The sequence below is a fragment of the Acipenser ruthenus genome, chromosome 5, assembly GCF_902713425.1.
Source record: "Acipenser ruthenus chromosome 5, fAciRut3.2 maternal haplotype, whole genome shotgun sequence".
NCBI lineage: Eukaryota > Metazoa > Chordata > Actinopteri > Acipenseriformes > Acipenseridae > Acipenser > Acipenser ruthenus.
The window spans coordinates 76,541,900-76,556,510 of record NC_081193.1 but is presented as its reverse complement, the minus strand read 5'-3'; the positions used below and the strand labels follow the sequence as shown (position 1 = coordinate 76,556,510).

At 42.2% G+C, this 14,611-nt stretch overlaps 1 protein-coding gene across 1 annotated transcript in view; it reads left to right on the top strand.

The window, feature by feature from the left end:
- plb1 (phospholipase B1) overlaps window positions 1–14,611 on the top strand; it is a 36,139-nt gene that overhangs the window by 8,231 nt on the left and 13,297 nt on the right. Inside the window, exons 9-24 of the mRNA XM_034921265.2 lie at window positions 1,151–1,216; window positions 1,400–1,479; window positions 1,730–1,808; window positions 2,418–2,513; window positions 2,940–3,020; window positions 5,083–5,154; window positions 5,398–5,493; window positions 6,715–6,775; window positions 7,479–7,537; window positions 9,078–9,151; window positions 9,566–9,609; window positions 10,520–10,628; window positions 11,380–11,431; window positions 11,910–11,990; window positions 12,515–12,580; window positions 14,328–14,428. Of these exons, the coding sequence (XP_034777156.2) occupies window positions 1,151–1,216; window positions 1,400–1,479; window positions 1,730–1,808; window positions 2,418–2,513; window positions 2,940–3,020; window positions 5,083–5,154; window positions 5,398–5,493; window positions 6,715–6,775; window positions 7,479–7,537; window positions 9,078–9,151; window positions 9,566–9,609; window positions 10,520–10,628; window positions 11,380–11,431; window positions 11,910–11,990; window positions 12,515–12,580; window positions 14,328–14,428 (1,217 nt within the window). The remainder of the gene's footprint in view (window positions 1–1,150; window positions 1,217–1,399; window positions 1,480–1,729; window positions 1,809–2,417; window positions 2,514–2,939; window positions 3,021–5,082; window positions 5,155–5,397; window positions 5,494–6,714; window positions 6,776–7,478; window positions 7,538–9,077; window positions 9,152–9,565; window positions 9,610–10,519; window positions 10,629–11,379; window positions 11,432–11,909; window positions 11,991–12,514; window positions 12,581–14,327; window positions 14,429–14,611) is intronic.

Sequence of the window (14,611 nt, the reverse complement as noted above, 5' to 3'; positions counted from 1 at the left end):
GTGCCTGCAATAGCAGCTAATAATGTCGTACTTTTACCCTTGCAGAGATTGAAAAACGTGTTTAAGAGAAATGTGTGTAATGCAGAAATATTTAGTTTAGCCTTTCATTGTGTTGCATTATGATAACTATACATTCATGTGTGTGTTCTATACACTGTAGCGAGTGTCGTGAGATAAGAGCAGTGTAGTTGTTCACAGCTGATAACGGCATCTGCTGAGTCACTGTCAGTATACGCTAGAGAGAGTGTTTTACTGGTTTATGATAAGATGAATGGAACGCGAACTACTACAGTGTAGCAGTGTTAAAACACAAAGCATTATGGTCAGGGCATTAACTTAAGTATTACTGAAGTTATACAACTACAGAGTGCACAGAGAGAATGAGGAGAACGGTTTTATGAGAAAAAAAAACACTCACACCCGTAGATACAAAGTAAAGAACAACTAAACTAATCCCAGGGCTAAAAGGAAGGAAGGAAGCCAGGTTGAGAGAACTGAATCACTTCTTTAATCTATAATAAAGAAGGATTAGGGGGATTTAACTGAGGTTTAAAACCCTAAAAGGAGTTGACAAAGTTAACCAGGACCAGAGGACACAGTTGGAAACTAAGTGGACAGACTCGGGGCAGAGGGTGATGAGGATGTGGAATGGGTTACCTAGCCATTGGTATGCATTAAGAACCAGTTAGATAGCAACCCTCCCTGTCTGTGTTTGAGTGCCCGTGGATGAGATGCTGAAAGGACCCTGAAATGATTCACACGTCAAATCAGAATTGTACTACATGCGTCAGTGTTTGAAAGCAAGCTTCTTTCTTATATTCCAATGGCCATCATGTAGCAGTCACAATAGCGGTTTCGGTTGATGCAGTAGGTTAATCGGTTTAAATAATAATAATAATAATAATTATTAATTTATCAAAATCAGTAAGTGGTTAATTAAAACCATTTTTCTGGTGACATCCTCTCTGTAAGGAGTTCCCCTACTCAGTGTTGGGGTTGAGCTCTCCCTCCTCTCCCCTCTCTCTCTCTCTCTCTCTCTCTCTCTCTCTCTCTCTCTCTCTCTCTCTCTCTCTCGCTGCTGTTTGAATTCTCTGAACGTGAAGCCCTGCTAACAGCAGGCAGATGCTGACCATGCTTCAATGTCTTTCAGGAGAAGCCCTCCCTGGAGAAGGCAGTGAAGAGAGTGGAAGGAGCGCTGGAGATTCTGTACAGGCAGGTGAGAAGCTTGGTGGTCACTGACACATTGACCAGGAGAGAAGGGGCGGGGCATAGGGGTTAACTGTATATACGAAGAGTTTGTTCACAGTGGGAGGGGCCATGTTCATGTGTTGGGAGCTGGGGTATATTTCAAATAATAAAAACATTCTTTCTCCTCTCCTTTCCACTCCCCTCTCCTCAGGTCCCCAGAGCGTTGGTGAGTGTGGTTCTGCCGAGCACTCTGTCTGTCTCTGAGAGGAGGATGCGCAGTGGAGATAGTAGGTAAGATTATTCCCTGACTTACCAGGACTGATTGTGAACATACTGATTTAGACCAAGAAGATCCATGGCTTTCCATTGAGTAGATAATGTAGGTAAAGGATTTGCTTCAGTGCAGTACAAAGCTGTCAGTTAATGTACCGTTGTACTGACAGCTCTGAGCATTTACAGTGAACCATTGAACTGGAAAAATAAAACCTTAGTGTTTCCTACATGATGAGCTTTTAGACTGATATTTTTTCTGTGTTTTCAGGGGGTGCGGAGTCTGTGCATCTGAGCTGCTGGGGGGAGCTGGAAGATTGAATGAGGCAGTCCTCACATGGGCATTACAGGTATTATTATTATTATTATTATTATTATTATTATTATTATTATTATTATTATTATTATTATTATTATTATTATTACTGTTAAGGATACTATGACTATAGACCTACAATCAGCACCTTATTATGGCATTGATATAATATCATATTGCATTGTTTGTGTGGTTGAGCTGTATCAGTTCTGTAGCCACTGGTATGTCGGCCCTCACTATCACTATCACTATCTGCCACCATCTAGCTAAACATTTATATTCTTCCATATAGCTGTAGTTATTCTGGACCCGGACAAACCCCAGAATGGTTCAAGTGGATTGTTTACCATCTTCATGATTGATAAACGCAGGACTCCATGAACATTTGCGGAGTATCCTTGAAGTATACTTAGTTATGGATAAAAGCCATCACTGAGAGCTGACGACAGTGTATTTCTGCACCTCTGCATTGTTCATCACTCCATCAGTCTCAAACGGACAAACAAATAACTGTAATTTGATGACAATGCAAGTACATTAAAATGGGTCGAATTATGCTGTATGTACAAAGCTCAGATTCGTTTTGTCATTTCAAGAGAACTATTACACAAAATGAATCCACCCTTGTCTCTGTTGTTTGTAGGGAGCTCTACAGCAACATCTGGTGGATAGTGGGAGTTACAGCGACAGAGAGGATTTCACTGTGGTCCTCCATCCTACTCCAGACATGTCACCACAGGTCAGTGACAGAATACACACTTCAGCATTCAGATAGCAGTAACTACCCTGTGTGATTACAAAAAACTTAATCAAATCAGTTTAATTTCCTTACATAAACTACACAATTAACACACACATATACCTATTCTTCTTGTTTTTTTATATATAGTTTTTTAAATAGCGGCTACTGGCTTTAAGAATTATTAAACAGTAAAGCTAATTTTAACGTGACGTGTTTCCATCTTATACAAACTATCTGCTACAAACTATCTACTACAAATACATTTTAGGTGGCTGTATGATACCCATATCGGAGTCTACTATGTATTATACTGATTTACATTTTAACAGCCTCCCGGTGCAGTTACTGCCTTAGAAAACCATACAGTTGCAGTGGCCCTCCCCTGACCCCCTGCACTGTGATTTATTTATTTTTTCTCCGCAGGCTGGGAGTGTCTCTGACTCTACTGTCCTGGACAGGATGTCCCGAGTCAGCAGGATCGCCCTGGAGCTGTGGGGCAGCATGGTGAGCCAGCAATCAGGGGGGTTCCTTTAGAGAGAGGTTAGGAGGATGGGGATTATTATTATTATTATTATTATTATTATTATTATTATTATTATTATTATTGAAACATTAGAACATAAGAAAGTTTATGCTTGAGAGGAGGCCATTTGGCCCATCAGTGCGCCTAGCAGCTGATTATACTAGAAACTTGTTTAAAGGATCCCAAAGGATCAGTTAGATTATCTTGGGCTCTTCAGAACCTGACTAGCTCTACTGGATTATTCAGGCAAGCTAGTGACCGAGCAGTCAAAGATGGTCTTTAAAAATGGATTTCCACTCAAACTTTGAAATGTTTTTGTGGCTTGTACAAATGTTTTTGCTGCTTTTACGACTGGGAAAACATAATCTGGGTGTATTGTGCCATAAATAACTGTGATAAAAAGAGTGTGCTTGCTCGCAGGCTACAGTGACTCATAATCTCTCATGTGTCATAACACCAGGGCTGGTCACTGGGTATCATTATGATGTGGTTTGCTGCCCAGTTAAAGAACAGCTTGGTAAAATATAAAAGTTATGTGGTGTTTCCTACCTCAACTGGTGGAAGAGTTTTGCAGGGGGGGCATATTAATGGTTGTACTCTTGTGTACCAGCTGTATTTAGTGCGATGGCATTATAAAGCCCCAGTGAAACTCCCTGCCCTGAGGCATAAAATAAATAAATAAATAAAGGACATGATACTACAGTAGTAAGAAAAAATAATCATTATTTTGTGATGAGCTGATAATACTGACGTCAGCATAAGACATGTGCTTGTCTCTCGACTACAGAGCTTGCTCTTTAGTTGAATGGTAAGATAGTTGTCTTTGAACCGTGAGGTTAGCGGTGCATTTCTGGCCCTTGCATTTCTATTCAATTCAATGGGCTGAGATGCCAAGCCATCACTAACTGAACATACATTTGGCCTAGTACTGCGCACATATGAGGATGAACCAGGGTGGCTAAAAATATAACAAAATGTAGAATGCTTTTCTTGGGAACAAAAAAAATGGAAAACAACCTGGAAATGGTCAACTCAGCTTAAACATGATAGCAGTTTAAAATTCACATGTCAACATTTTTACATGGATAGAACCCCCCCCCCCCCCCCCCCCCCCACTCCGTAATCAAAGATCTAATCTCACTCTGGTCAAGGACAATGATTCTGATTAGATTACATCTTTACGATGTCACCATCATGTTTAAGAAGACAGGGCTTATTACCCTGATTCTCTTTATATCTTTCTTCTGCGATCAAAGAATATAATCACTCATTCAGGAGGGGGGTGGGTGCAAGAGTCTGACTGCTTCCCTAGCCTAACTCTTCAATCAAACTCCCTTTCAGAGTGCTGGATTAGGAAGTCTTATACAGTGTGGTGTGGTGATAACTTTATCCAGTATTGCATCCCCTATCACGAGAGATATGATAAAAGAGAAAGTTATAAACCCAGGAGAGGAGCCCTTTACTCGGAGAGGACGGCCAGCTGTCAGACTACGCTGTGTGTGTGTGTGAGAAAAATATAATAGAAATGTGGGTCAGGCTCTCAAACTATGGTAAGAAACATATGAAAATGTACGAACAAGAGGAACCAGTTTGGACCACCGCTGCTTGACCTGTTCTGATTGATCTCAGAGCTTTGTCAAGTCGGCTCTTAAAAGATCCCAGTGATTCAGAATCAATAACATGACTAGGTAACCCATCCTATCCCCTCACCACTCTCTGTGTGGAGAGTCTCTTCTCTCCTGTTCTTTATGAGTTAGGGTTGACTTTGTCAACTCTTCTTAATTGTATTTGTTACTAAATGAGACAACAGTGGAAGCTAAATAAACTCATTTTCTTGACATATTCTTTGCAAAAAATGAATTAAAAGAGAGCTCCCCATTGCACAGGAATCCTATGTTTCCCATGGCACTGGGATTTCTTTTACACCCCCATTCTGTATTCTGGTCTAGGGAGCCTCACAGTCCCATGTGAGCTGGACCCAGTTCTCTCAAATCACAGTGTGGGAATCTTCTTGTAAACCAATCTTAACTGCTTCTATTCCAGCTCCAGCCAATGAGGGGACAGCCTGACACAGAGGACAGTGATGACATCATCCACATCCCATGCCCCACTGAGGTAATTCTGTAATTGTATTCATTCAGATTCATTCATATTATTCTGTCATTCGCATCTAAAGTAAAGCGCTTTACAATTCCAATTCCAAATGAGTTATTGTACTAAGAACAGAAGAGCACAAGATCCCGATGATTCAGTATCAAGAACATGGCTAGGTAAACCATTCCATATCCTCACCACTCTCTGTGTGTGCAGTTTCCTACATTTCTGCTGGTTCTGACTTTTGTTCTCCGTGATCTCCAGGATCGCCCGTTCCTGAGGACTCCCAGGAACACCAAGAGGGATTCGCAAGCGTTTACACTGCAGGAGATTTCCACAGCGCCCTCTACAGCAACAAAGGTAGAAAGAACCTCCCTCCCAGTGCCCATCACTCCACTAGGGAGCCAGATCAGTCTCTCACAGGATGAACCTGTCATATTCTAACCTGAGCCAGTGTAAAGCAGATGCATATTATAATATAAGAAACTCCAACAGCTGCACATTCTGGTTGTCATGCCTTCCTCTCACTTTTTTGTGATTATTTGGTTTTTATAAATATAATTACATGATTTGAATCACATATTCTCTCATGTACACTACAATGTATTTAAAAAGAAATAATAATAATGAATTCAATCGAAGAGCAAATCAATGCTTTCAAACTTAAAAAGGTGATATAAAAAGGTAATGATTAGCCTGTCTGCACACTTTGATGAAATCTAAATGATTTATAAAACCACTAATGTAGTGATTGGAGCCCCACTATTTATTTTTAAAAACTTTAGTCGTCGCCAATTATTTTACCCCAGTTTTCACCCCAATTTAGCATGCCCAATTATTATCTGTATCCTCGGCTCACCGCTCGCAACCCCCCCGCCGACTCGGGAAACGGAGGCTGGAACACCGAAACGTGTTCCTGCCAAGCCGTCATTTTTCGCACTGCAGATCCACAGCAATGCCACCAGACCTATAGTGCCGGAGGACAACACAGATCTGGCGGCTCCACTGCAGAACCACAGGCGCCCTATCGGCCACAGGGGTCGCTGATGCGCGGTGAGCCGTGGATTCCCCTGCCGACCTAAGCCCTCCCTACCCGGGCAGCGCTCAGCCAATTGTGCGCCGCCCCCTAGGAACTCCCGGTCACGGTCGGCTGTGACATAGCCTGGATTCGAACCTGCGATCTCCAGGCTATAGGGCACATCCTGCACTCCGCACGGAGCGTCAGAAGAATCTTCTAACCAAGGCCAGGGTGTCAAGGGAAAGGTGGTTCCCTTTTCTTGGCTGTTGCGTCGCAAACAGACACATAGAATAATTTTTAGTCCACCGATGACTGATACAGACCCTATTATAATACTGTACTGTAGAGAACTCCCCTAGAAACATCTAAAGGTAGTTAATCATACTGTATAGCTGAGCAGCTCGACACAACAGGGCTTGTTGACATTACAGTAGCTCTATCATCCCCCTAAGTGAGTGGATCTATCACAACATTTATTAAAGCAACATGGTAACCCATGATACTCTGTAACAGTGTGTTTACTGTTATAGTGCCTGACCTTTCATTTGTTAATGTCTGTTCAGGAGACTGGGAGCCAGCTGTCGTGTTCTGACCGACAACCATCCACTTCCATCCCCACATCCGGTAAGCAATGCAGCTGTTTATATCTAGGTGCACATTTGAGACCTATGTAGTGATGAAAGTGCATGATGGGTAAGAGTTATGGAATTTTATTACATGCAAGTACTTTAGAGCCAGTATCATAGTTTGACTTTCATAGTGTTTTAGCGTTTGCTCGTGTTTTCCCATACCAGAGAGCCATTTTCAATATAAACCAGTAATGAAATTATGCAAGTTCCCAAATACTACTGAGAAATAATGCAGAGCTATTTTCAAAATTAGCTTTGAGAGCGGGCCTGCGCCTGCAAAGTAAAGACAAAATTTTCCTGCTCACCTCCATAGAAGTAGATGAAATACTGCCGTCTTGTGAGTGGAAGACAATCTGAACAAGGCTTTGTTAACTTTCCTTTCCATCACGTCAGTAATATACATTAGCACTTGATTATTATTATTATTATTATTATTATTATTATTATTATTATTATTATTATTATTATTATTTATTTCTTAGCAGACGCCCTTATCCAGGGCGACTTACAATCGTAAGCAAATACATTTCAAGTGTTACAATACAAGTAATACAATAAGAGTAAGTTATTAAACTTATTTTATAAGGGCTGTCCCAAGCTGTTGTCGTTTTCTGAAATTGACACATTTTTTTAGCTTTAAATATCCGTACGGTGCAAGTATGAACCAGGCTTAACTCTTGTCGATCTCTTGTTTTCAGTTCACTCCCTCAGGCCTGCAGATATCAAAGTCATAGGAGCTGTTGGCGACTCCCTCACGGTAAGAAACTTGTGCTACAATATCTCACATTCACACTGGCCTGTGGGGTCCCCTACTCTAAAAAGTGTGTGCACTCTGGAATGAACACTCATACCCCATGCTCTATTTTAACTGCTTACAACTTGGAGCATAAGAACATAAGAACATTAATCAATCAATCAATCTTTATTTTATATAGCGCCTTTCATAGTGGACCACCATCACAAAGCGCTTTACAAGATGCAGTATCTGATTGATTTGTCAGCTCTGGTCTTAAAGGATCCCAGTGATTCAGCATCAACAACATGACTAGGTAGCCCATGGTTGTACTCTGGTGTACCAGCTGTACTTGGAGAGAAGACATGACATTATCGAGCCTCAGTGAAACTACCTGCCTTGAGACATAAAATAAATAAATAAAGGACATGATCCTACAGTACTAAGAAAAAATAATCATTCTTTTGTGATGAGCTAATAATACTGACATCAGCATAAGAGCTTGCTCTTTAGTTGAATGGTAAGATAGTCGTCTTTGAACTGTGAGGTTAGCAGGTACACGTCCGGCCCTTGCCTTTCTATTCAATTCAATGGGCTGAGATGTCAAACCATCACTAACTGAACATAAATGTGACCCTTTACTGCGCAGTTATGGCAACAAAAAAGGGAAAACCTGGAAATGGTCGACTCAGTTTACACAAAAGCAATTTAAAATTCACATGTCAACATTTTTACCTGGATAGAACCCCCACCCCTATAATCACTGAGTATTCCAAAGGTCAAAGATCTAATCTCGCTCTGGTCAAGGACAAGGATTCTGATTAGATTACATCTTTATGATGTCACTGTCCTGGCTAAGGAGATGGGGTTTATTACCATGATTCTCTTTGTATCTTTCTTCTTCCTGCGATCACAGAATGAGTGTGCTGGATTAGGAAGTCTTTTACAGTGTGGTGCGGAGAGAACTTTATCCAGTATTGCATCCCTTTTCACGAGAGATAAGATAAAAGAGAAAGTTATTAACCCTGGATAAGAGCAATCCAGAGTGTCCTTACTGCAACTGTCTGTCTCACCAGCACAGCCATCACCTGCCGGCCAGGCTTGAGCCAGTGAACCCTTTATTCAAAAAGAGAGGATGGCCACCTGTCATACTGCACTGGCCTGTGTGTGTGTGTGAGAAAAACAGAATAGAAATGTGGGTCAGGCTCTCAAACTGATAAGTGGTAATAAACATGAGAAAATATACAAACAATTCGGACCATCAATGCTTGTCCTGTTCTGATTGAAAAATGATTTTATTACATTACTGCTGGAACACTTTTAAAGCCATTGGACCACGTTAGTACGGTAATAGTGATCTGATGTTTGCTGGACATTTTACTTCAGATTATCTAAATGTACAACATATGTTAAGGTAGTAAGCTACTGTACTTTATAATTGTTAATTAACAAAAAAAAGGAGCTGTTCAGCTTTAAATAAGAAGCACCCTCTATAAAGGATCAGTTAGCATGAGTTCAGTCCCTGTGTTAACACTTCACTGTCTCTCTCTGTTTCTCTCTGCAGGCTGGAAACGGGATTGGATCCAGTCCTAACAATTTGCTGGACATTATAACTGAGTACAGGGGCCTGAGCTGGAGGTGAGGGGGAGGGGGTGGGGGTGGTAGTGTTGGGGGGGGCAGAGTGACCTGCTAGACTCACTGACAGGGACACAGCCACATGCACAGGATATCTATCTTTAACACTTTATTCACCCGTCTTCTTTCATGCACACTGTTCTGTTGTTTAAGTTTTTTAATAGTGTTTTTTTTTTACTTAAAATCACTTAAATAGAAAATTAAACAGGCAGCCTAGCTATAGCATCACATGCAGGCAGACAAACCAACCAAGAAACAGACAGAGTGATCTACTTCAGGAGAAAGAGAGGAAGGAGAAATGTGTGAGGCTACATGACGGTACTGGCATACAGACGGGCCGCAGTTCTCACCTGTACTGAGAGAGACCCCCTCCACCCCGCCTCCTAACTCTCCTGACTCCCTGCTTCTGTGTTTCAGTGTCGGAGGAGATGGATCCTTGAATACAGTCACCACACTGCCCAGTGAGTCCTGCCTTCCTACCTGCCTGCCTACTACTCTATCATTGTGCCTCCCTACTCCCTACCTTCTTTTTTCCTTACCTGCCGTACCTGCCTTCATCCTTACCTCCCTACTACTCAACCTTAATGCCTTTCTACCTCCTTACTTTCCTCCATTTCTCCTACCTCCCTACCACTCTATCTTTGTGCCTTTTTACCTCCCTATGTGCCTCCCTTCCTCCTTACTAACACCCTCTCTGCCTTCATCCCTGCCCCTCCCTACCTCCTTGCCATCCTACACCAGATCTGTAAGCAGAGCAGTTTCATGTTTTGGTTAATGTGTGGATTTCCATGGTTCAGCCCCTGAGTCAGGCTTTTCTGAGTTCAAGGGTGAAAAATAAGATAGAGATACAGCCCCTGTTCTGATCTCACAGGAGTTACTGAACATTATTGCTGCTTTTAATTTTCCTTTATCTTCTAAATTATACCTCCTTCATATATTTATTTTCTTAATGATTGTTCACAGTTATTTGGTTATTGAGCAATACCTGCATAACTGCTGGTTTACAGGTGGTGACATCAGCATACGTTCCAGTGAGAGCACACAGATATTATGATGTCACCCAAATAGTTCAGAGATATCAAAGATGGGCTTCCTATCTTTGCCCATTCCATCCCCTCACCACTCTATGTATGAAGAAGTCTCTCCTTCCCTCTAAGTATTGGTTAGGGTTAAGTATGTCAACTCCTTTTTAAGATGTTTTTACGACTTCAGTCATGTCTCCTCTAATTCTTCTTTCCTTTAGGCTAAACAGACTAGCTAATTTCTTTAAGACCTGGGATTAGTCTATGTACAGTATATTAATGTGGTTACAGTGCTTTCCTAGTGCAGTGTGAGTTGGAGAAAGCTCTGAGCCCCTCCTCTCTCCTGCAGATATCCTGCGACAGTTCAATACCAGTCTGGAGGGATTTTCTCTCAGGACCGGAAAGGTTGACTCCTCCAATGCCTTCCTGAACCAGGCTGTCCCCGGGGCCACCAGTGTGTGAGTTACTTGGAATACAGCCCCCTCCTCCCAGGTCCAGCGATGAGGGGCCATCCATAGGAACCACTGGGCTCAGCGTTAGTGGGAATTATAAGTCAAGTCCCCATTTAGAGCGTTATTAACAGTAACTACACATAACTGTAGCTCTCACACTCAGACTATAAATGGCAAACCACTCTAAACGTTTAAACATTAACACCTTCTTCTACATGAACAGATTAAATGCGTAAAGGTTAAAATAAATAAATGTTCTTGTGGCTGACTCTAATCATGACTGACACAACAGAGAAATGAAGTAGCCACAAAACACCTAATAACATGCATGAGATAAATTTTTAAAGTGGCCAGTTGCACAAAACACCTTAAACAGTAAGTTCAAGAACATTTTTTTAGGATCAATCTCCCCTTCTCTATGCGTGTTTACTTTCTCTCTGCAACACCCTGAAACTCAACAAGAAAGTATTATAGGGAAAACAGAGGGGAATTGTAGTGCAGCAGTGTGGAGTAGTGGTTAGGGCTCTGGACTCTTGATTGGAAGGTCGTGGGGTCAATCCCAGGTGGGCGACACTGATGCTGTACCCTTGAGCAAGGTACTTTACCTAGATTGCTCCAGTAAAAAAAAAAACCCAAAAACAACTGTATAAATGGGTAATTGTATATCAAAATAATGTGATATCTTGTAAAAATTGTAAGTCACCCTGGATAAGGTTGTCTGCTAAGAAATAAATAATTGTACACTCCTCTCTCACAGAGACATACCAGGGCAGATCAGGAAACTCATTGACATCATGAAGACAGACAAGGTAAGAGGCTTGCTGGGGATTCCAGAGGGAGTGTCGCATTGGCTCTGGTGCTTTCATCCAGCAGGGGACTGTTTCTCCTGTGCAACAGCACCCCCTACCTGCAGGGCTGGCTTTGGTCTGACATCCGAGTCATTGCCACAATCATCTATCAAATGTTCAGAGATGTTTAACATTTATATAAATAGAAAATATAACTGTACTTGCAGATGCAAAGTCCTCTACTCTGCATTTCCAATGAAGTCGCTGCAACATACGATTTTTGATTTTTTCCTCCTCCCCTTTCATCAAGAATCCCCCTTCTCTTTCTGTCAGTTTACAAGGAATATCTCTCTCAAATCTCTTCATATTTTTGTACAGTGGAGAATGAAATGTGACTGAATCTCTCCACTGCTGGGCTGCGTACAGGCCTCCGGTTTGATTGGTGTCCGCCAGTTAGTGGTCCCTGATTTTGTATTTGGTATTTGGTCTCTCTCCACAGAGGATAGATTTCCAGAATGACTGGAAGGTGGTGACACTCTTTATTGGCGGTAATGACCTGTGTCATTCCTGTGAAGACAAGGTAAGTGCAGCGGGGGGCTTAGGGTGTGATGGGCTGTGGGGTCCAGAGCCCCCCAGGACCCCTCAAAGATCCTGTTTATTGTGCAGGATTGGTATTAAACTAATTCAGTGCTGTGAAAACAGAGAGTTAGTGAAGGATCATTATACTGTGTGTTTCTAAGTGTTCAGGGGCTGCCTCTAAGTTGAGAGTGTATTTCTCACACTGTCTCTGCAGTGTCATAAAACGAGTGCAAGGCAAAATACAACGAACTTGAAACATATTAAAAACCATTACATCTAAATAATAAAAAAAGTGGTGAGTTCACCAAATTTGTGAATTATCGAATCGTGAACAATCGAGGGAGAGCTGTACTTATATATATATATATACATTCTTATGCCATGCTACACTACAAAATAATTAAATTAAACACATTTTATTGTATAAGTGCTTTTTTTTCAACAGGAGGTCTAGCATCAGTCCTTGTTTGTTAATAGGTTAGTCTATTTTATTTGTTAATTTAATTTTTTTTTTTGATTCAATAGGTCTTCTATTCTGCTTCAAACTTTCAATCCAGAATCCAATCCGGTCTAGACATTCTCCACAAGGAGGTGAGACACTCCCCCTCTTCACATCCCAGGCCTCTCAAACCTATCTATACACACAGTGACACACACTCTCTCTCTCTCTCTCTCTCTCTCTCGCTCTCTCTCTCTCGCTCTCTGTCTCTCTCTCACATACACACTCTCACACACTCTTTCACATACACTGTCTCACACACACTCTCTTTCTGTCTCTCTCACTCACATACACATGCTCTCTCTCTCTCTCTCTCTCTCTCTCTCTCTCTCTCTCTCTCTCTCTCTCTCTCTCTCTCTCTCTCTCTCTCTCAAATTCAAATTCAATTTCAAATTCAAATTCAAATTCAAAAAATGCTTTATTGGCATGACAAAATGGAATTGAGTTTTGCCAAAGCAATTCAACAATGAATATTATCACAAAACAATCCAGACAATACAATACAACAACAACCCTCCCATTTCCCTCCCTCCCTCCCTCCCTCTCTGTATTTACAGTGGACATGGGTGCGCATGAGTGCCTGGTCCCCATGCTCCAGGGTGTCTACACCAGGGTCTGTCTCGCTGTCTCTCTGTCTCTCTGGCTGTGGCAGGCAGCTACATACTGGGCAGCCAGCTCTGCTGTCTGCTGCTCCTCTCCAAACAGAACTGGCAGTTTTTCTAAGTCATAGTACAGCTGGAATGTTGTGGCCTGATTGGCCAGTTTGGGGAAGTACGTGTCCCTGATTTGCTTATACTGGGGACAGTGTAACAGGATGAATCCAGATTTTTTTTGTGCCGGCCAGTTTCGATGGCCAGGCTGTGGTCACTGAGTCTGTACTTGGTCAGGATCTGTCTATGTTTTGTGTTTTTGACCCTGACCAGATATTCTGCTAGGGTAAATTCTTTTTTTAGGGCCAGATAGCATTGTAATTTATTGTGTGATTCAATTTCGTTATTCCAATGTACTTTATAATTGTTTTCCAGATTTAGATTAATTTGTTTCATTTTTTGTGCTGGAAGTTTTTTGTTGGTGGTGTTCTGAAGCTCGCTGGTGTTAATTTGGCTCAATTGACTGAGCTTCAGTACCATTCTACTGAGGGGATTCTCTTGTGGGAGCTGTGTGCAGCTCCGCAGTGCAGTGTGGTGGTAGGACTGCGGATCAGCCTGCTGTAGATGGATCCAGTAGTTGAGTGCTCGTTTCTGTATGGAGTGGAGTAAGGGGAACCGGCCCAATTCAGCCCTGCAAGCGCTATTGGCTGCACTCCTGTGAACCTGCAGGAGGCGTTTACAAAATTCCAAATGGAAAATTTCTATGGGGCTTTGATCCCATTTTTTATAATCAGGGTTAAAAAGGGGACCCCATACTTCACTACCATACAGAAGGATTGGCTTTATTATGCTGTCGAAAATTTTTAGCCAAATTTTTATTGGTGGTTTAATTTTGTATAGCCGATTCTTTATTGCATAAAAAGCCCTGCACGCTTTATCTTTTAATGCATTTATAGCCAGGTTGAAGTTCCCAGACTCTGGTCTTGTCCAGGTTTACTGTCAGTGCCCATTTCTGACAGTACTGCTCTAGCAGTGACAGGCTCTGCTGCAGCCCCTACTCTGTGGGTGACAGCAGGACCAGGTCATCTGCATAGAGCAGGAATTTGATTTCTTTGTCGTGTAGAGTGAGGCCAGGGCCTGCAGACTGCTCCAGCACCGTAGCCAACTCGTTGACGTAGATGTTGAACAGTGTTGGGCTCTCTCTCTCTCACACACACACACACAATCACCCTGTCTCTGTGTGTTGCAGGTGCCCCGTGTGTTTGTGAACCTGGTTGAGACGTTCCACATCATTCCCCTGAGGAAGCTTCACCAGGACACCAGTCTGAAATGCCCCAGATTTCTAGTGAAGTGAGTGCAGTGAGTGATCAGAGCGTCAGCCTGCCTGGACATTAGAGAGGGGGCTGAGGGGGTCCAGTTCACAAAAACTAAACTCTGAACCCAGAGAAAGAATATAGTGATGAAGCAGGAAACCGAGTGTGATGTTCATTCTGTGCTGTTGCTGGCTCTTTTAACAAGAGGCATGCACCATGA